Here is a 22,760-nt window from a genome sequence, read left to right on the forward strand (position 1 = left end):
AGACCTCCCTGGAGTGGTGGGACCAAAGGAAATTCTGCTCTGAGGCCAAAGGGAACTGCATTTTTCCTTTGGTACCAGAGGAACGGAAGTTGCTTGTCTAATTTCATCATCCACAAAAATGCCAGCTAGGCGAACTGGACATGGCTTTTCAAATATTTTTATATGAAATCTAGACTTCTTTTTCATGTATACTTGTGATAATCACCCCAATGTCAATACTAAAGCAGAACAGAAGAGATCAAAGTGGCCTGTCTTTTTAATGCTTCTTAAAAAGTTGCATCTTCCAAACAGCTGCAATATAGCAACATTTCTCCATCAACCATATTGGTGCCATATAAAAATAAAATTAAATGCTTAAGAAGAAGAAGAACAAATGCTTGTTAGAAGCCAGTACCTTCATGGGAGCAGATGATTTGCTAATTGTAGCTCATGCTAGATTATCACTGAGTTTTAAGCCTGAAACATGACTATCATATACAACTTTTTTCTGAGAAAGTAGTTTTTTTCCCAAAATGATGTGTAGTCCTGTCTGCAGGAATACAGATATTCTGGCTTGATAAAAAGGCTAATAAAAGGAGATGATGTGGCAATGTAAGGAGCAGTCTGAGCTCCCTCGCAACACTAGTTCACGTCCTAATTGGATCAGCTCAACCCTTGACTCTTCAAGAAAACTAATTCTTCCTGAGCATGTGGAGCACTTTATTGAATGAGACCTGAAGTAGGTTTCTAAGGAGCCCAGGGTCTGTTTGGCTGCTGCCCTCTAGACTGAAATGATAAATAGTTGTGGTGTGCAGAATTAGGGAAGAACTCTTGGATTCCTCAGAAATAAAGTTTCAGTGGTAATTCAGGCTTATCAGTGAAAAGAAATAAGGAACACAGTTGTTAAAAAGTTGATAATATCATTATTTAACATTAGGTATCTTAGAACATCATATAGAATTAATATTCCTAAGCAGTATTTGATATGAGACAACTACATGAGGAAAAGTAAAATTTGGTGTAAGCACATGCTAATGTTGCAAGTAAGACCATGCATGTTAGTTATCGACAACGCTTTCCAGTCAGACTGATCAGTCAAAATCCTGGTACTTTGCTTACGGACCCCTCGTACATACATTTTAAAAACCTTATTATTGCTTGTATTAGACCAACTAGGTTTTTGCAAAAAATTCTTTAATTGCAAGCTTTTGGGCACAAAAACCTTGCAATTAAATATATTATGTGTATATATATTTTGCAAATATCTAATTGGTCTAATAAAAGATATCACCTTTCCCATGAGTGCTGATTGCTTTTTCCTCTATAGACCACTATGGCTACAACCTGAATACCTTATTATTGTTTATTATTTAATGGTATCCACAAGGAAGTTAGGCACCTCATAGGATCTTCATTTCTGAGGAAACCCAGCTTTAGTTTTAGTTTTCATCTTTTAAAATGCGATTAAAAAATCTAAATGCAAATTTCTTTATGCAGAGTAGTTTCAATAGTGGATTCAGATTTAATATTCTTAAAAGCTGTAGCCACACATTGCATCTCTTTGGAAATCTTTAAGAACCCTTTGTGCAGAGAAACGGAGTTCCAATATTTGAGGAGAAGAAGATACAATTGAAGCTGGGAACTGTGTTTGCAAAACAATTACATCCATGCATTAGTGACACCCTTCGACACGTTTACATAACCGCTTCCAGTTAATCTATTCACCTCCGAACAAAGCTGACCAAATAAACATCCTTGCACTGTCTTCTAAGTCTGGAATAAGATTCCTAGGCCCTTCTAAAATTAAGGTTCCTTTTTTAAACAGCAGTGTAGATTACACCAATTAGCTTGGCAAATTAAGTTAACTGTAGACAGGTAGTAGTTAGTACCTTTTAAAAACGCAGAGTAGAAGAAAATCCTTCAGTGCGTCTGAATTTTCCCTAAATGCACACAACTTCCTTCTATGGGTTCCTTCTTCCTGTCCATGGGTTCATTTTCAGGGGTTAGAGGGAGTTCCTTACAAGTGATTTAAGGGCCCTACAGTTTAACTACTATTCTGTTTGCACAACAGAAGGAAAACTGCTGTCGTCCCATGCGTTTTGTATATAGAAATTGTTTAAGGACTGGGTATCATCAAGTGTTGGATAATGAGGAATGGTGACAAACGCTCAGTTTTTATTTTCTGTGTGAAGAGTTGTCTCGCCTAAGGTAATTAATAAGAAGTTGTCTCGCCTCAAGTTTTAAATTCATAGAACCAAACCCAGCCTGGTAAACTCAGTATTTGACAAAAAGAGGGTCCAGCCAAGCTGGAAAAATTGGCTTTCCATCTGTATGTGTAACTCTTTTGGAGGCAACATTACCCAGAGAATCCTCTTCTCTCATGATTGCAGAGTGTGGATAGCTTTCATAGTTAGGCTTGAACTTATTTTCCTAAAATCAATTTTTCCAACCCCCTTCCATTTTTTTCTAGCCAAAAAAGTCCCATGTTGAGTTAAAATCTGGCTTCACTGGAGTCAAAATTCCCATTGACTACAGTAGGGCCAAGATTTCAGTCCTTCTGCATTTCACATCCAGCCTCTGAATTCTCCTGGGAAGTGAACAACAGCAGCGACAAAAAGCCCCTTCAAATAGGTTTTCAAATTGGGTTTAGAAAAAAAATTCTCTGCAGCTGTTTAACAAAAGGACAGGGTTTTTTTTTTTGGCTTATTCAGTCTTTGAATGGTCTTAGCCTACAAACTCCAGATTTGTTGGCCATACTGAGGACAGGTGCTTCTTATACTCCAGTAGAGACGGAGAGCGATTACCTGATGGACTTTAGGCACCTATGGCTGAAATAGGCAGGGCAGGGGTTGACCAGAGGCTCGTTGGAGCAGAGAGATGTTTCCTGGGTATCCCCCCGTAAGACCCAACTGGAGGCAGCAATAGGAATTAGAAAGCTGGAAATCTCTTCATACAAGAGATTGTTTTTGCCAGCTTTCCCTTGAGCAAACTATCCTCTCTGGTCCTAGGCACAATCTCTTTTAAAACTCCAGCTGTTAAAGAAATCAAGGATCGGTCAGGGGCCTCAATTCTATCTACTTCTTCAATGCCCTCCTGATTTTCCAGGAAAATAATTTTTAAGTGACACCATGTGGATCATAATGAGTTGTTCCTGTATTTTCTCTTTCATAATGATATAATGGTGACCTGACACCATGACACAAACTCGTGAGCGCTAGATAAAACATAAACAGCACAAATGTTGTTGAAAGTCATATTAGAATGGGGACAGAGGAGCCTGCTCTGAGTCACAGCAAGCAACTTCCATAGACAGGACTAAAAGCCGGATCTCTTAGCTACCCCACTGCTCTCTATTATGACAGAGCTGGTTTTATCCCCAAGGCAAAATTCAGTAAAAAGACTCAGTAAAAAAAAAAGTCTGATTTTTCATCTACCCCTCCCCCAAGATTTTGGATTCCTGCAGAAGGTTAGAAGTGTTTTGGAAAGCAGACATGTTCATGCTGATGAACACACACATTTCCATGGAAAAAGCAGCAGCTATATTTCTGAAGAACCCGAATCCCTCAACTATACTCCCTTCCATGTGCAGGAAGCAATGTCCACATCGTGAGGCTGTTGGCACGGGCAAATCTAGAAAGTCAAAAAATAGGTAAGGAGGGTGTGACTGAAACCCCCACGCCCTAGGCAAATAGCACTACAGCACCCGTCCCACGGGGCTTTTTTTTGCGTCCTTGAAGCAGGTATGACTCCCCACTTCATCCCCCACTCACCCTGGTCTGGGCACCACCCTTTCTCTCCCATGCCCTTCTCTCCAGCAGTTGTCGTCTCTGGGCCTATCCAGGGGTGACCCCTACCACTGCTGCTGTCCCCAGCTGATCCAGGCACAGGGGAAGCCTCAGGGCCATTAGCATCCCACTCCAGCCGGGGGCTGCAGTGTGTAGCAGCACAGGGGGCTGGGCTCAGCTAGGGAAAGTGGTGGCAGCGTGCAGGTCTCCCCTTCCAGCACTTGTTCCCTGCCTGTTCTCCCCAGGTGTCTCCCACTGGCTGGGAGCAGGGGCTGGAAGAGGGGACCCACCCACCTATGCTGCCTTCCCTGGTCCAGCCAAGCTGCTCCCAGCAGCTGCAGTCCCCCAGGCTGGTGGGGGAAATCCGGGGGAAGGGGCAGGAAGCCACTGCTGCCAAGCCCAACACCCAGTGCTGCTGCTTCTGGCTGGGGAGTAACAGGTGACCTTTGCTGTTGAAGTGGGGGGAAGCAACTATCTCACTGCAGCCCCCCGAATCTGCTCCTGACTCACAATATTATTAAATACGTGTCATCGCCACCTAAATGACAGTGGTCATTTGTCAGCTTTATGTGCTAGACTGAAAGAGAGTCATAAAAGTTTTCCAATGCATGCATTTTCCATCTGTCTGCATAAAGAAACCCACTGCTAGAAGGCTACAGGGAGAAGGTCATAAATACCCGGTATCATTTGGTTAATAAAAGAACATATTCTCCAGTGTGCATGTTCTTCAAGAAGGGGATTGGCACTTGCCTTCCCATGCCGGCATATTTGAACCTTGAGCAAGGCATTTCATTTTACTGTTCCCCCTTGTCAAATATTTGTCAAGAGTTTCAAGATAATCTGATGAAAGGAACCAGGGTAGAGAATGTTTACTACTAAGAGCCCTGGTTCACATTTCCAGACACACGCAACTGATTGGGGAACATAAAACTGGCAGGTTTGATAAATACATGGGAGAATTACAACCTACACTTCAAACTGGCCACTTCTTGTACTGCTGAGTGTGCCCAGTTCTGAAAATCTAGACCAAAATAATCACAAACAAGATGTGTATTTGATCACTCTGGTATGCAGCCGTTATCTTCCCCTGAAATCTGAGAGGATACAAAACTATTCTGAAGAAAAAAACCCCTGTTATCAGCCATTTGCTGTTTTTCAGTTTAGCCAGAGTAAACTTCAGTTCAGAAGAGTATTGCAGGCTATGTTCAATCATTGCTCTAAAATACACAGTCCTCCATGCACTCATGTAACTCTTGTTCACATTACCTGACATTTGTACACCAACAGAATAAGAGGGGTTTGTTGGCACAAATCAGACATGTTTCTTTTTGTAATATATAGCAAAACTGTGCTTGGATGATTCCTCTTTTCGATGAGATATAAAATCTTAAGATGAGGCTTAATCACTTTTGTGTATTTAAAAAAAAAAAAAAAAAAAATCACACTGTAATGAAGATGGCAAATGCCCAGTCTGACACTTAATACTCGGTCATTCTCATTAAACGTTGCTTGGTATAGAATAGGCGATGGTCTAGCTCCTTACTTACAGAATACAAAACTCACTCTTCTTCAGAAAGAGTGCTCCCCTTCGTCAAGCATAGTAGCACTCTTAAATTTGAGGAATTAAGATTATGTTGCAAATGATGTATTAGCAACTGGTGAATAGAAGTAGGGTATAATTAAAAACAAAAAAAAGATACTTATCAATTACAAAAATTCTTCATGACAGCCCCAATGAATAAAAAAGCATAAAATAATCTAGCTAGTATTTGAAATGACAGCCCCAATGAATGAAAAAGCATAACATAATCTAGTTAGTACTTACATTGACCCTCATATTCCTGTCTCCTCTCTTTCTCTGTCTTATTCCATCACCCAGAACGGTACAATCCAGTCTCCCCCCCTCCTCAAACTGAAGTTCTTCAGTTTAAAAGCACTTAAGGGTTTGGCTCGAAGCCTAATCCCCAGACCTATTGCTCCCAGGGCCGGATTTGCTGCCAGCTCTAGAGTAAAACAAGCAGCTATTGGGAATGAATGGAGCCAATTACACCGGGACTGTTCCCTAACATTGCAATTGGTCTGCAGCGAAGGAGGGAGTGGCACAGATGCTCAGGAAGCCTCTGGTTCCAAGAAGAGAGGCAGAGAAAGAGGACGGCAGGGCTCAGGCAGAAAGCAATTTTGAAGCTCATCAGCCAGAAGCATTTCTTCTTTTTGACTGGTTTTTATCCAGAAACCATTTGATTTTGTTCTTGGTTTGGATTTTTCATGTTCAGTTTGCCAGAAGTGTCAGTGGCTCAGGGATGCCACTGCAGCTGCACAAATCATACCATGTAACCACATATCTTTACAGGCAGAGAAACAGAGAGCAAAATTAAACCATCCAAGTGAACCAAGTATTTTTATGGAGTACTAACTGCTCCATGTGGCGCCTGCCTGGCCTGCTCAGTGTAATCACACGCCACATCTTTGGTTCTGCACAATCCTCTCTGATTCCTTTATACCAGTGATTCTCAACGAGGTGACGTGACATGCTGGGATGCCTTAAGATCCTTTCAAGGCTGCCACACAAGGTCAATGCTGTTCGGTGTGCAAGCATCATTCACAAGATTAACACTATGAATTCCTATTTGAAATCTGTGGATATAACATTTCCTGACCTGTTATGTTATAAAGAATTCAGAAGTGACCACAATTGCTCTATTATTTTTCTGTAATCAAAAAATGAGTAGAAAGCATAAGCTGGCATTTTCCACAGGATGTCTTGAGTCTAACAAGCGAGGCCTTGAGTGTTAAAAGGTTGAGAACCACTGTGTTACTCAGAGCTAATCATTTGCCTTTTTGATGGCTAGACTTTTTCATTCCTCTTTCCCTAGTAATTACAAGGGAAAAAACCCCTCGCAAGCACTTTTAACATGAAAGGTTCTCTTTAAAATGAGGAAATTTACATTAAAAGTGCTGTTTTCTAAATATAGATCTCATACAATTTGACAAGACCAGGCAGTGGAGAAGCAATGAATCAACCTTGCACGAAAGCTAAGTGTCTGGCATGAGGAAGCTCATGCAGAAGCCGCAGCAAGAGGCATTATCAGTCAGCGACCCGGCACAAAAGAAGTATTCAGCTCAGAGACCCCGCACAAATTTGCTAGGGAAAGTGAGTGTTACAATGATGCAATCTGCAGATAAAACATTGCCCTGGAGTGGCACCCATGGCATGACTGGTGTAAAGGGATGACCCCAGAGAGAAACCTCCAGTGGCTCAAAGCCAGAATAACTGCGACACTACTCCAGAGCTTCCTGTTAACACCGCTAAGCTGTGGCTCAGAGAGAAGCAAGCAGTGGGGATTCCCTGCCCTGTATCTGCTCCCAGCTGCTGCAATGGCTTCTGCGTTCACTGGGTAGCTGGTATAAAAATAGGCTGCTCTAAGTTGCTCCTGATGGTAGACTGAGCACAGCTAACTTGAGCTGAAAGCAGCATACACATAGCTTGAAGTCTTTGCACAGTGCATAGCAGCCGGCCCCTGTGAACGTACTGCCCTCCAGTTTAGTTGCAGGACGAGACTGTAGACATGCAGGTTGAAGCATTCAGGCCCAGGTCCACAGGCAGATTTTGGTACCCAAAGCAGAACCTACATTCTGCTGAAGTCTAATCACATGATCCTAGAATCTCACCTGAGCCCTTAGTCACCCAAGACAACTGTACAAAGTGAGCTTGCAGCGCTTGTGTGCCCCTCAGACAGCTGCCTCCCAACTAGAACAATGCAGCTGAAACCATCTTGTGCTCCAGCTGGGCTAATTAACACCACTGAGTGATGATATCAGCTAATCAGGCTCAGTACCATAGCAAGGAAGTTTGGCACCTGGGGCAAGCCTGCAGTGGCAGCCTGCCCTTGCCCCATGCACAGATCTGAGGGGGCACCTTCCCCCCCGCCCCCATGCTTGCCTGGGAGTGCATGCAGTGGCGGGAACTGCCCTTCCCATTCCTCTCCTCCCCCAAAATGAGCTTCTTGTGGCTCCATCCTGCGCTCCGCTCCAGCTGGACAGCACCTGTTGGTTCCCCTTTGTTTCAGCGCCCCGGGCAGTTGCCCCACTCACCCCCTCCTTGCTACAGTACTGATCAAGCTCCATGTTATAGCCAGTCTGCAGCACAAGGTGGGCATTGCTTCCAATTTAGGAGGCAGACCACCATGTTGTGAGGGGCCAAGTAAGGTTAATGCTGAACTTATGGAGAGAGACCCTAAATTTCCACTAAGAAAGTCCTCTGGTCACCTGAAGTCCTGCTTCTGTGCATGACAGAACTGCTGTCATGTTGGTGGGGCTAAGTACTTAAGCAGATCAGCAGGGATCCTGGTTTTCTCCAATTTAAAAATAATCCCCAATTTTCAGTTTTAAAAAAAAAGTTACGCCAAATCCATATTTTCCATGATTTAAATGAAACACCACTAATATATGGATATAGATATATATAGTGGTGTTTCTTTTTAATCATGGAAAAATATGGATTTGGGTTTTCTTAAAAAAAATCCCCAATTTTTGGTTAAATAAACCAGAGAAAACTAGGATCCCTGCTGATCAGGGTCCCACCTGCATCCTACAAAGAAGCCAATGTGTCGTGGTGCTCTGAACACACATAATATAGAAAGGGAGAGAGGAGGGTTGTTGGACTTCGCCAGCTGAAGCAGAGCCGCTTGGCAAAATATTTTAAGAGTCATACAGCTATGGAGAAGAAACACAACTCCAGACCTGTAAGCAGTCTTTGGATGAGGAGTTGGACTCTGGTCTCCCCTCACTCAAGAGTGTGTCCCAGTCACTGGGTTTTCAGCATCATTCTCCCTGTCTCGGGCCCAACATATCTCAAGTTCCTGGGTTTCTGCACAAGGACCTAGCTTTAACAAGATGGTGGGAAAGTTAGCTGACCTCTGAACAGCTTATAGGCATGTGGTTAGGGCATTCTGGTCAGGGAGGTCTCCCACATCCCGAGTGCTCTGAGCGACTTGACCAATGCCACAACACTGAGCTATTTTCATATAGGAAGGGCAACACCAGCCCTTTCCTCTGTAGCGTAGTAAAACAAAGAAGTGCCTCCTGTGGAAAGGGAGGACTTAGAGCCAAAAGGTTTTGAACTGTGAATCCTGATCCAGGCATTTCACTAGCATAGAACTAAATATTTGAGTCCCAGATAACTGAGTACCTAAGCCTCCATTTTTCTTATTGTCTAGCTTATGGACCTCTGTGCTCAGTGTGCTGCATTTTGGGAGTCTCACCAGGGACATCTAAGTCCCTACCCAATGCATGGAGAGGACTGGACACCAAACTCAGAGCTCTAGCTTCTGCTTTGGGAGCCAGGTGCCTAAATGTTTCAGTCAATTTAACTGTAGCTGTATCCCTCTAAACCAGTCAGCCCCAACGTTTTTGCCCCACAGGCTGGATGGGTGGTGCCAGGTCCATTCATGGGCCGGATCCCATTAGTGGGCCCAGTCCAGTGTATGGGGTGGGTGCAGTGCGGGCTGATTCAGCTGTGGGACTTGGAAATTTGGTAGTGGGGGAAGAATTTACATGTTAGTTTGTTATTGATCAATACAATTGCCTGTTGGTGACATGGCACAAGTTGTCCGTTTGGACAATTATGAAAATATTTTTTTAAATTCACAAATGTCTTAAAGCAAAAACTGGGTTAAACATTCATTAATACAAGAAAAATATGTCCTATTATCTCCTGATGAATTTAATAGGAACACATTATCCTCTTATTTCTACAATCTTTGGCAGGAAAACAAATGGTCTGCATATCTTCCCTTCGGAGGTTTAAGGAGGAAAAAGGGAATGCCAAAGCCCACTTGGCAAAATAGACTCCATATTTATTGATATTAACCATCAAGATCAATGACTCTGAGTAAAGATAAATACCCTAGCTGCTTGATCTACAACTGTATGTAGTAAGGTATGCAATACACACAAGCAGGTTTTCTACCCTAAAATACTTATACATTTCATTCATTAATATATAGCATTTTAACCTTTTTACTTGTTGAAGCTTGCCTATAAAAAAGAGAAGTGACTTGCCTACCTTACACATTATGCTGACAATTTAGTTAACAGCCATTAAAGTTCATTGGGACATTAATAATGTATCAAGTATGATTAAGAACTGGTAAAGAGATAGATACCTTGAAGGTAAAAGTATGAGTTAATTCCTTTTTGTCAGTGTCATTACTACTTAAAAGAATCTTCAGGTTTCCTTCTATTTACAAGTCTGTCCAAGTAGAAATTTCTTCAGACCCCTTTAACCCAGGGACAACCATCTCTTCAAACAGCAGAAATCCAGACCCCCTTCAGACATCCAAGTATCCTAAACAAGAAATCTTCTTCTACAACTTATAGGTAAAAATACAAAACACACCCTTATAACAAGGGTAATTCTGAGCTTAGAAAATAATCACACGTACTCCAGCCCCTAACATTGTTTTGTGTCCTCAAACAAATGGACCTACCTTTGCAGCTGTGTTGATTCGGGTATTTTTATCCATAGTTGTCAGCAGCTAATACCATCACTTGGAGTATTTATTAACTACCACAGTGTCATAGACACTTCAAGTTTTGCAGAGTCACAGTGCACCAGGAACTATTTCTCAAGTGTCTGACAACTGTTCTCTCAGAAGTATTTAGAAAGTCATACAAAACGTTCCAATGAACGACAGTTCCTGCGACAACAGATAAGATTAAAAAGGGGGCAAAAAAGGGAGGAAAAACGCCAAACCGTAATAAGCTTTGAAGACTGAGAAAAGCCTGCAGGACTAGCTGTTTCCTTAATCTGTTTGTCATCGAAGGGGGGCAAATAACCACACTCAGTAAACCACCTTCCTGCTTTGTTCCTGTAGTTCCTATTTTAGCAGCTTTGATATACGAGTAACAGAGCTAAAATTGCTAGAATTTATCTAGTACCACAAGAGCTTGCATGGCACTTCAGGGATGTCAGCCAAACATGCCAAATTTTATCATGATTTGATACAAAGCATTTGTTCTAAAATTCTTTGCTGCATCAGACTTTAAGCTCCACTGGGTAGCAGACTTGGATTCTTGCATGCCTAAAGCTCCTAGCAAATGCATACAAGTGTATACATCCAGCCAGCAAATGCATACAAGTGGCTCATCCAGCCAGCAAAATTAAAGGTAACAAAATTATAGCAAGGAACCTGCTGTTCTGTATTAGCTGAGCAGAGTTAGTGAGATGTGTAAGAGGTCTGTCAAAATGCTGTCACATTACAGAGCCATAAGAAGCAGTTATCGATCTCTTCTGCCTCCTATCTTGTTTTCAGGGCCTCAGTATCATGTTCCTTAATGAATGGGCAATCTGACATCGAAGGGTGGGAAAAAAGGAACCTGGAGCTTACACCACCACTGAAGCAAAATGTCTGATACTGTTGCTTTGGTCTGTGGCAAAACAGGTGTATTTCTGGCAGTCCCCACTGGTGAGAAAAAAGTTCTGTATAACTCTGTGTTGCTGTAGATTACTCCTGAGTGTTGAAGTACTACCTGCTGAGTTGATCTACCATGTTGTTTTGAAGGCCAAAAACTTGCAGAGCCAACAGCCCAATTTGGTTTTGAAACACCAATTCCAAAATGCTATATAGCCTCTTCAAGATCCAACCTCCATCCCTCTTGCCTGTTGACATAACCCATAGCTGTGGTGTTGACTATCAACATATGAATTATGGATCCTTGGAATAAGACCATAAAGCCTCATTCCGAAGGTGACTTGGACATGTTTTCCACATGTGAGTGCACCCCTGAACATGCCCTGCCCACTTGCTCCCCAGTACAGTAGGTGAAGCTGATCCAGGGCTCACCAGCAGCCTCTCCCAAGCTCAAAGACCAAATTCTTGAAAATAGCTGCAGGAGTATGCTCCTCAGGGGTCTTAACAGTGTATTTCTAAGATTGGGAGAGTACCAACATGAGTGGGTATGTGGGGCATGATTAGCTGTAGAATGCTGCTGATTCAATGTACACAAGATCTTAATATCCTTCTGATTTCCTAGAAGATGCCATTAGCACTTTAAAAACAGTATTTTCCACCTCCTGCACTCCAATGTTTACTTCTTTTTGCAAATGGAAGTGGGTTTTTCTCCCTAATTAAGTCCAGAGATTCCATTTGAGGGGCTGTCAAGAAGCTAGCCTCAAGATAGGCACTTACCAGCTAATTTGTCTTACTAGTTCTCACTCCAAACTTGCTTTCCTCAGCAGCTATCTAGATCTCTTACAGCAGCTCTCAGCATGTCTCCTTGGCCTGGAGACTCTTATGGTGTCACATATCCCTAAGTATTCTCTCCATTCCACAACCACTGTAAACCAGGCCTTGAATTTCACTGTAGAGGGACGCTTAGCCACAGCTGTAGATGATGCAATGATACTAGGACTTCCTTCAGTCTGCCTAATCTAAATTATGGCTTGTATGACACCAAGTATCTTTTGCACATGTTGCAAATTAGGATACAGGCATACTGTCTTATTCGCTGCTGGATTTAGAAATTTATATTTACAAGAAATGCTTTTTGAGTGACTCTACATTTTATATACATTCATGTATATGCATATACACATACACACAGTAATACTGCCCCACCAGTCCTGATGATTACTTTGTCAAGTTGGTATTCTGCATGTCTGCAAATAAGTATTGTTTTTCTCACCTTCATTTGCTTTGGCAGTCACACTGCTTTCCCAGGGCATACTTACATAAAAATGTTTATGGGTAAAAGGGCTATAAAACACTTTTCAGTGGTCTAAAGGTCTCATTAAGAAATTCAGATGAAAGACAAAGATTTCAAGTCTGAGCTTTAATATCAGAACTAAAAAAAAAAAGTACATTTTGTTGAATTCAACTAAAATGATTTAAAAATGAAAGTCAAGTTCTTATGGCACAGGATTCTGGCTCAGAGCTGGAAGGTCATTCGACCTTTTAAAAAAAAAAATCATAATAAAAAGGATATAAAACAGACCTCTGCCTGTCCAAAGCATGAATCAGAACTGAAAGATGGTTTCAGAACTCATTAAAATATTTGGCCAAATTCTGCTGAATTCTAGTGCAATCCATTCTAAACGATGGACTTCTGCAGGATTGCACAAGCCCAATCCAGAGCAAAACTGGCTCATTCTACCCAGACTGAACAGGATTCGCTCACGCCTGTTCCCCCAACCCCCCAAAATTTAGACATAAAAAATTTTTTAAAAGTGTCCTTGGAGAATTAATTTTATTGAGAAAAAATGGTAAAGATGACTTAAAATCAGTGTGGCATCACTTCTGTAAAAATCCCACAAAAAACAGCAGGCACGGGAAAACTAAGCCTGAGCATTTTCATCTTTTTCCATCACATGTGAGACGTGAAGCACAGAACCAGCTCCAATTTTTTGGCAGTACAATCAGTACAAGATGGTATAACGAATCTGGATGAGAACCGTTTTATGAAACATTGTCTTTAATCTGTGGTTGATCTTCGATACCAAAATCGAGCTCTGTAGTCATCACTGCATGTCATGAAACCAGGATTGGTAGGAGAATGAACAATACAGCGAACAATGCTGTTATGACCCAATGAAAGAAGGTTCCTTCGTTCAGCAGTTCTTGAGTCCCAGCAGCAGAGACTTATGGTCCTTTCATCAGGAAGTAAAACATAGTCTTCCGTGTGGTTGAAAACTGCTTGCGTTCTATGCACCTGTCGTCCACTCAAACCAGCTCCTGGTAAAAGCAGTGAAAGTGTTCATTGAAAGGTTTAACTGAAACGTCAACGTAAATAGTTTCACTTTGAGGGAAGGTTTTCAGAGGTTCAGAAAGTACATCTCTTCAAATATTAATGACTAAGATTCACCTACAAGGAGCATTAATTTTGAGGATGACTTGAAAAACGGGGCTATTGAAGTTCTCCACCCACCATCAGGTTTCTGTTCTACTGCCTATTTACCATTTTTTCAGTAAGGGAAACAATACATCTCACAGTCTTAAAAATGATTCTTTTACTAAGGCAAAAAAACTTTAAAGTTGTGTAGACTCTTAAATATAAAAAAAAAAAAAAAAAATCAACACAAAGAAGGAAGGGGAGCTGCTTGCCTGTATAACCAAAGCCAATGAACTTTGATGCTCAAACACAATAGTGAAGTCCAAGTAAAGAATTGGATCACTGAAACTAGCACTGAACAGAGATCAGCAGACTACAGACAAATCTGAAGTGGAGGTAATCCTCAATATCATTTTGTACATTTCTTCTCAGAAGCTACATAATTATGTTTCTGGAGATCATCATTCCAATCCTCTCACTTACAAAGAGATATGAATTTGGAAATCAAAGTGAAGCCATTTATATTATTAGACACAGCTGGCAGTCTCTACTCAAGAGGCACAGAGGCCTATTACCAGGGTACCAAACTTCCTGCTTGATGTGAATGATCTTGAATACTAGCCACCCTAGCTATTAACAGCAGTACTAACCATTACCACTACATTCCAAACAGTTGCTTCTTTGGAAAATATCTTGGAAAAAAGTTTCAGGAATGTAATCCTACAAAAGAAAACTCCTTTATGTACTTTGTGGAAGGGTCTGTATAAGAGGGAAGGGCTTAAAAACTAGTCACTAATTGTGTCACTCAGCCAAGCCAGAATGTTCATAAGCAGATTGCTCACAACAAATGCACTTTTATTTAGTACTCTGAAGTACTAGTAGAAAAACCCTTTAAGAATGCATCATTGATAAATAGATTCTGAAAGAGGAAAAACAACAAAGAAACCTCACAACACCCTAGATATGCCATTACTCACAAATGACAAAACAAGTTTAGCTTTCTTGTAGAAAGTTTCTAATCATTACTACTTTAAATCAACAATAGCAGCAACATTTTCTGAACATTTGTAGCTCTTTACTTTGGTTTTTGCCGCACCCTGCTGGTTGAAGAACAGCACTACATTTCTACCTTGAATAAGACTGCAACACAAACATTCACTTAATTTACATGATGGGGTGTTTTTTTTGTAGACTGAATGTGTCACTTTGTTAACAGACTGGATTGCCTTAATATTTCTCCTTAATATTACACAGCTGCAGCAAAATCTACTTGTGCATGTTTCAAAGTTCTAGCCAACTAGAGAATGATATTTGAAGCTGCTTTTCTTGCTATGGAAAGCAGAGTAAAAAGACATTTGTACCATAAAACAGGTCTGATAGGAAGGTCTCTAATTTCACCAGGTAAAGGATGTTGACCAGGATTCTAAAAGAGAAGTAATCGATTTCTTTCTAGTGTTGTGCCTTACGTTACTAGTGATAGAAAAACAGCAAACACTTCAGGGAACATCAGTATTTCAACTTCACAGAATGTTTCTCACTAACTTTAGCAATTACTGTTTCAAGGGGCTGGACTCGAAGATCTTCCAAGGTCCCTTCCAGCCCTAATGTCTAAAATGTCTATGAAATAAAATGTGGGTATCCCAAGATTTTAAGGAAAGTAAGCCTACCAGCATTCTGACTACATATTAACAAGTTTTGTACCTCAACAAGAATTACTTGTCATCATGAGTTGATGGCCAAGGAAACAATTTTTTGCTAGATAGGTCACATACCTGTATATTTGACCAGCGTTCGACCTGTCGATATTTCCCATAGTTTAGCTACAGAGTCTTTTCCACTTGACAGGATGTACTTTGAATTTTTGGAAAAAATTGCAGAACATACTTCAGCTCCATCATGTGCTTTCTCAAAAGTAGTGATACATCGATTTGAAACGCCATCCCATAATTTGATGCAACCATCCTTGCTGCCTGTCACATACATATTAGCACTTGCATTGTAGTTAACTGAGCATATAGCATCAGTATGCTGATCTTGAGGATTACATGACACAAAACACTGAAATGTATTGATATCATAGAGCCGTAACGTAGGGTGCTGGGTACCAACAAGTATGAAGTCTCCAGAAGGATGAAAAGAGATTGAGCGTAACATTTCTGCTTCCTGTTTGATCAGAAATACGTAATTAATATAAATACTAAAACTTCCAGGGAAAAGAAGTGCTGTTAGATAGTCAATTTAGAATTCAACACATATTTTTAATAGCAAAACATAATTCAGATTTGTCAGCGTTCAATAATTAGGCCAGAAAAAATGAAGACCAATCTCTTCCCCCACCCCCCTCCCTATTTAGGCTGCTTGCAGATGTTAAAATAAATAAATAAAAAAAGTGGTGCTTTAAACTCAGTGTGCTCCCATGAGAAGCCCAGCACAGGCCCAGAAGGGGCTTCACGTTAGCTGGGCCAGCTTGCCCAACATCTGTATAGTTTGGGCACTTCAGCGGAGCTTTTTTGGTGCTTTTATCTAATAGCTGATTGAATCAGCTTTAGATACAAGTGCCAAAAAACCTTGCTGAAGCATCTGATCTATACAGAGCCAGGTCAAAGTAACATGCTGCTTCTTCTGGTAAATCAAGTTTTTTGGTTTTCTTAACATCTGCAAGCAGCCAGTAATACCAGAACTTTACTTGCAGCCCTACATCAATTTTCAAATCTCATTTGCATGGGCAGTGTGTGGAAGATTTCAAAGCTTATTTGAAGGGGAAGCCAGGGAATCTCTACTCTCAGCCAAACAAACAATAAAACTTTAATTGTTCCAGAAAATGTGTGCTAGAAACTCAGGAACTAACAATTACAGATTCTGAAAACTGACTATTTTTTAAAAAGCAGGCAGGAAAGCATTAGACTTTCAGACCATAATCGTAAAGAAGTTAGGGTTGGAAGGGATCTTGTGTAGTGTTACTCAAAGCAGGACCAATCCCAACTATTATCATCCCAAGCCAGGTCTTGTGCAAAAGTTCTTCTTAACATCTAACCTAAACTTCTCTTGCTGCAACTTGAGACTATTGCTCCATGTTCTGTCACCTGCCATGACTGAGAATAGTCCGGCTCCATCTTCCTTAGGTAGATGAAGGCTGCTATTAAATAGGGGTGTGTGAAGCAGACCCTATTTGATTTGGATTTGGCCCGAGCTGGAGACAGCGATTCGATTCATTGATTCGGATCACTGTCCCCGATTTGATTCGGCCAAATTGGAAGATCTGATGCTGATTCGCAGAATCAGTGATTCAGACAGACAGCTTTATATGTTTTTTCTACATACCTCAAAGTACCAGCGCAGCTTATAAACTCTGCGATGCTGGGGTAGATGGAGCATCCCACAGGGGGGTGTGTGTGTGTGTGGGGGGGGCCCTCCACATGCTTGATGGCGAGCCCAGAAGTGGACCAGAAGTACCACCCTAGACTCGGGAGGCACCTGTCACGGAGCTGGGGGGAGTGCGGCGGAGCCCCCCCTGCATGCTCCCTGGCAGACCCGGAAGTGGACCAGAAGTGGTTCTGGTCCACTTCCAGGTCTGATGCCGAGTGCACTGGGGAGCCCCCCACACTCCTGTGGGACACTCTATGTGCTTCAGCATCGCAGTGTTCACGAGCTGCCTGTTACCTAGAGGTATGTAGAAAAAGCATTTAAAGCTGTGTCTATGTCTGAATTGCTGAATCTGTTCGAATCAATTTGGAGGGTTCTGATTCAACTCGGGAAGATTAAAGGGTCCTCTGATTTGATTCGGAGATTCAGCCACTGAATTGAATCAGGGACCAAAGCTTACACAGCCCTACTAATATATCCCTTCTCAGTCTTCTCTTCTCCAAACTAAATGGGCCCAGTTCCCTCAGCCTCTCCTCAGAAGTCATGTGCTCCAGCCCCCTCACCATTTTCACTGTCCTCTGCTGGATTCTCTCCAATTTGCCCACATCCTTTCTGTAGTGGGGGGCCAGAGGGAGCGGGGCAGGCTGTGCAAAACTGGACAGAGTACTCCAGATGTGGCCCTGCCAGTGTCAAATAAGAGGGGAAATCGCTTCCCTCAATCTGCTGGCAATACTTCTGCTAATGCTGCCCAATATACAAGGGCATGCTGTTGGCTGATATACAGCTTATTGTCCACTGTATCCCCCAGGACCTTTTCTGCAGAGCAGCTGCTTAGTCAGTCGGTCCCCAGCCTGTACCAGTACATGGGATTGTTCTAAGTGAAGGACTGCAGTTGTCCTTAATAAGCCTCATGAGATTTCTTTTGTTCCAATCCTCCAATCTGTCAATGTCTCTCCAAATCCTACCTCTACCCTCCAGCACATCTACTACTTTCCCCAGCTTGGTGCCATCCACAGACTTGCTGAGGGTGTGATCCATCCCATCTTCCAGATTGTTGATGACGATATTGAATAAAACCAACCCCAGGACTGACCCCTGGGGCACTCCACTTGATACTGGCTGATAACTACGCAATGAGCCATTTATTATTATCCTCTGAGCCCAACAATCCAGACAGTTTTTTTATCCACCTTACAGTCCATTTTTTCTACCTACCAGTACAGTCCAGTACTCCCTTAGCTTGCTTGCAAGAATGTAGTGGGAGACTGTATCAAAAGCCTTGCTAAAGTCAAGGCACATCACATCCACTGCTCTCCCCACATCCACAGAGCCAGTCATCTCAAAGAAGGCAATCAAGTTGGTCAGGCAAAAACACGTTATTTACCCAGTTTACCTTATCACAGGAGTCTGTCTGGAAGTTACACACACAAACACATATTAAATTAACTGGTATTGTGAATTTGGTTTGTTTGTCTGAAAGATTTCAACCTCCTTTTTTGATTTATGTTTTCGGGCTATAACATCTTACCTGGATATATTTGAAAGCTCTTTTTGCAGAAGGTTTTGAATAGTCAAACAATTTGAGCGTGTAGTCCCTTGAACCAGAGGCTAGGATTTGTTCTGTTGGGTGAAAAGCCAGACAGGTAACCTCATCCACATGATCATAAAGAGTTCGAATAACAGGATGATTCTCCATGTTCTGCTGAGCTGTCTCGTTCATCATGACCTATGAAGAACACTGAAATGAGTTAGATGCCTAGAAGACGGCATGATTCTGACAATGAAAGAAATCACTGTCAAATATTTAATTTAAAGCTATGGGTATATTATAAAAAAAACCTTCTTTTATAGAGGATAAATTGCCTGATTTGCCAAAAAAAAGTTAAGCACGTGGGGGGTTTTTTTGTCAAAAGGCAGTCACTAATCATTCTTTTACTTGACGAATATTTTTTTTTCAGAGAAGCAACCAGACCCATATAAGAGTAAACAACTTGTTCAAGATCAAATGTAAAAGCCAATTCAATACAATTCAAAGGGTCAGTTTGTCATTATGTCGCTCTGAATTATGGTACTGCACCATCTCCAATAAAAAAAAAAAAAAATCACAGAGTTGCATTAATTTTGATCAGGGTAACATTAAGAATGTGTACTACAACTAGTTCTCACAGACTCTATTCAACAAAAATATACTGTTCCCAGTACTGGCATCCCAGGTTGATGAAACAGTTTAATAAGGAAGTAGCATTTTAAACATTCATTGATCATTTATGATTCAAATAATACATTACCTCAATGGGCATGGCACTTTTTGCCAACATTCTCTCTGTATCAAGAATTTTTATTGATGCATCAGCAGATCCTGTAGCTATTAACTGACCATCCCTGCTGTAGGTCGCTACACGACACGGCCCTTTATGAGATGTGACGTAACAGGTCTCATATTCAGAAGCCTCAGGGGACATAGTCTGTACATCTGCATCAAATTCCAAGTCAATTCCTGTGCCTGGTGCTACTGTATCTGAGCGCCCAATAGCATACTGAACTGCACTGTCATCATTCTCCATCCCTGAAAGAAGAGAAATTAAACATATCAGGTATCCTTGCAAAAGTTTTTACCACAGCCAGGACAAAATATAGACTTTTGCCAACAAAGTGATGCTGGACAAAAGTATGCAAAGATGTAATCCCTATTCAAGACAGTTAGCAGAAGCTCCTAATACAGATGCAGTTACATCAGCAAATCTGAGATAAAAAGAGTTTGTTATGACCACTGGGGTAGTTTTAAAATACCTATAAAATGTAAAGCACATCTCTGCCACTTCTAGCAACATCCCCATTACTTATAATGGGATGTATGCTAGAAAAACCACACCTCCTAACATGAGCTAAAAAAAAAATCTTTAGTATTCACAATGCAATGAAGAAGCCAAGATTACATCTATAGTCACCTTTTCAAACAAAAAAAATTGCTTCCATATAAGTTGATGTTTGAAGAGACTGAAGAAGAGATATTTATAGAACTGTTGTTTGGGGCTCAGCAAAGAGAACCAAGATTCACCCACAATAAAGCAGTACCACTGATAAGAATGGCTAATCCTCTTCATGCATGACATACATTTTTCAGATTCTTTTCCTGCAGGATGCATCTATACTGGCAAGGCAAGAGTCAACTCAGCACTGAAAAGGACAGCTAACACTCCTTCTAATTGGAAGCAACTAGAACTGTATGGTCTAGTGGTCAAAATAGTAGATTGAGACTCAGACTTGAATTTTTATTTCTGGTTCTGCTACTGATTTGGTTTGAAATCAGGATACATCAGTTACTCTCTCTTTCCTAGTTTTTTCCACCTCTGACCTTTCTGCTTAGCTTATTTAAATGGTAGTCTTCCAGATCAAAGCTATTTTTAAAATATGGTCACTGTCTTATTGAGACTTCTAGATGCTACTGCTACTAGAGCACAATCTCTGTAAGAAATTTTCTGTTCTGCTGCATACTCCAATGCAGATATTACTTAGTGCCTGCTGCCAAACATGAAGTTTATGCTGTACACTGTCACGTTGTGTCTTGTCCAGTCAAACAGGCTGTACCATAGCAGATTCGAATGCTAATCTGATAAGCAACATTAGGGTATGCAATGCCCCTATTCCAGCAGACCTTAAGTGACTTAAGACCTACCTGCCCTTCCTCAAGCCATACTTCCTGTGACATATAGCACAAGGTATACAAGATGAAGTTCAATCCGTTAATAAGGGGTGCACCAAAAAGAGATTTTTTGGGCCGATACCAGCAGCCAATATTAAGGAGGCGTATTGGCTGATACCAATCCAATTTCCGATACAGCTGGTAAACCCGTTGTGGTAGAGGGGAAGAAAGGGGTGTGGGGCAGATCAACACCCCCCATGGTGAGAGAGGGGCAAGCGCTGCCCAGTCAGGGCAGAGCATGGGATGCTACCTTCCTCCAGCTCACGTGGAGAAGAGCCTGCAGCTGCAGCTCACCTACCCTGCATAGATCTGGGGGCACATGCCCTCCTGGGGTGCAAGCAGTGGCAGGAGCCATCCCCGCTTGCCCCCCCCCACCATGAGGAGCTGTGGCTGTCCTGTGCCCTGCCCACCCCCTCCCTCACCATTGGGGGGGGGGGGGCACTGATCTGCCCCCTCCCTCCCCAAGCCCCTTCCACCACATTAGACTTACCAGCTGCGAGCAGCTCTGCTCCTCGCTGCCTGAGTGCTGCGCTGCGGCTACGCGCATACACGAGCACTTATCGGCCAAATTACTGGCCACAGTGAGCCAATTTCCAATACAGCCAGTTTTCTTTATATCAATACTAATCCGATATCGGACTGATGTAATGGTGCATCTCTCCAGTTAACCATTCTGCAGTAAATTAACTAATGTAGAACTCCATGCTGCTATGGCTAAACTGCTTTTGGGATGTGAATAGTTCAGCTGTTTTGATGCCATGCTATAGTCTAGGTGCAGGTATGTCATTAGAGGCAGGGCTGCCTCTTTTGGGGCCTTGGACCTTTGGATTCCATTGCCTCCCAAATTCTTTAAAGCAGTTTACATTTAGAGCCTTCAAAACACAGCAGGACACACGGTTTGTCCACTCTCTGCAAGGAGAGGTGGGCTGAGTATAGCTTATGTTGCTCATATGGAACTGATTATATCAATTTCTATGACCTTTATTACCACATGATCTGCTTTGATCTAGTACATCCAATGGACCCATGTACTGTGATCCTGAAGGCTTTCAAAACATTCAGGGTACTGGATAAGCATTCTTGTATGTGGCAAAAGCCCAAACTGCTTTTGAAAGCCCTACATTTAATATTTTCTATCCACAACAGAACCAGAGAAATGTAAGAATAGAAGGACACTGGAAAATCATCCAATCTAAACCCTAAACCAAAGCAGGATCAACACCATCCATGACACTAACAACAGAACATCAAGAGTGATTTTTGCATGAGAGATTGAGATCACTGTATACCTGCACTGTAAGCAAATTGAATTTCAGAATTCCTCATTTATTGACATTGTAATTTACAGCTTACCTAGTTTAATTAAGTGCAGCAGCTGCTCAGAGGGTGCACAGACTGACTGTGGTTTTATCTCATTTATCAGGCCATTGGCAATGTTTATGTATCCATCATACAGCAGCTGACTAATAATCAGTTTATACAATTGCTGACGATCTTTCAAGCTCACTTTTGTTCTATACATTGCGAGCAAGGACTGCCTTGCAGGCGCCTGAAACAAAGATAAAAAAAAAAAAAAAAAATCACAAAATAAAGTTGGACCAAACCAGTGTTGCTTTGTATAGAAAGGTGAACCAAATGTCATTTTTCAAAGTTCTTTAATGCAGATAAAGTCAATTAAAAAAACATATTGTATAGGGGCTGGATTTTCAGCTTGCAATTAAAAGTAGAGGGCAAAAAAGGTATTATATATACTGGGGGAGGTGGGGGGAAAAGAGATGCTCAGCTTGCAACCAGAAGTAGAGGCTAAAAACCAAGGTGCCAGAAGAGATGACAAAAAGTCGTTCCCGAGGGCAGTGACAGCGGAGAAGCGTGCTGGGCCACTAGCAAGCGTGGGGCTGCGATGCCAGGCTGACAAAGGCCGCCAAGGGCCAGGAGAGGGGCAGCGGCGCCGCCTGCAGACGCGGTGCTGGCAGGACCTCGCTCCGCGGACGGGGCGGACGCGGGGCCAGGAGCGGAGGGGGAAGCCGGCCGCGGCCCCGTGGCCCGCGCGGGCGGGAAGGGGGCGTGGGAGACTCGCGGCACAGGAGGGCGGGGAAAGAAAA

The 22,760-nt window shown here is 42.1% G+C and overlaps 2 protein-coding genes across 3 annotated transcripts in view; both read right to left on the reverse strand.

The window, feature by feature from the left end:
- Nucleotides 1–10,888, reverse strand: part of CASS4 (Cas scaffolding protein family member 4) — a 34,752-nt gene extending 23,864 nt beyond the window's left edge. For both annotated transcript variants that reach the window (XM_019510210.1, XM_019510209.1), the window contains exon 1: nt 10,253–10,888. In XM_019510210.1, coding sequence (XP_019365755.1) covers nt 10,253–10,288 — 36 coding nt within the window. In that variant the 5' untranslated portion in view covers nt 10,289–10,888. The remainder of the gene's footprint in view (nt 1–10,252) is intronic.
- A 1,689-nt stretch (nt 10,889–12,577) lies between these two features.
- Nucleotides 12,578–22,760, reverse strand: part of CSTF1 (cleavage stimulation factor subunit 1) — a 16,619-nt gene continuing 6,436 nt past the window's right edge. The window contains exons 3-7 of the mRNA XM_019510211.1: nt 22,012–22,207; nt 19,244–19,521; nt 18,484–18,681; nt 15,365–15,755; nt 12,578–13,495 (exon numbers count right to left, since the gene is read on the reverse strand). Coding sequence (XP_019365756.1) covers nt 13,236–13,495; nt 15,365–15,755; nt 18,484–18,681; nt 19,244–19,521; nt 22,012–22,207 — 1,323 coding nt within the window. The 3' untranslated portion in view covers nt 12,578–13,235. The remainder of the gene's footprint in view (nt 13,496–15,364; nt 15,756–18,483; nt 18,682–19,243; nt 19,522–22,011; nt 22,208–22,760) is intronic.

This window comes from Gavialis gangeticus, unplaced genomic scaffold (genome assembly GCF_001723915.1).
Source record: "Gavialis gangeticus isolate Ggan-Ray unplaced genomic scaffold, GavGan_comp1, whole genome shotgun sequence".
In the NCBI taxonomy this organism is placed as follows: domain Eukaryota; kingdom Metazoa; phylum Chordata; order Crocodylia; family Gavialidae; genus Gavialis; species Gavialis gangeticus.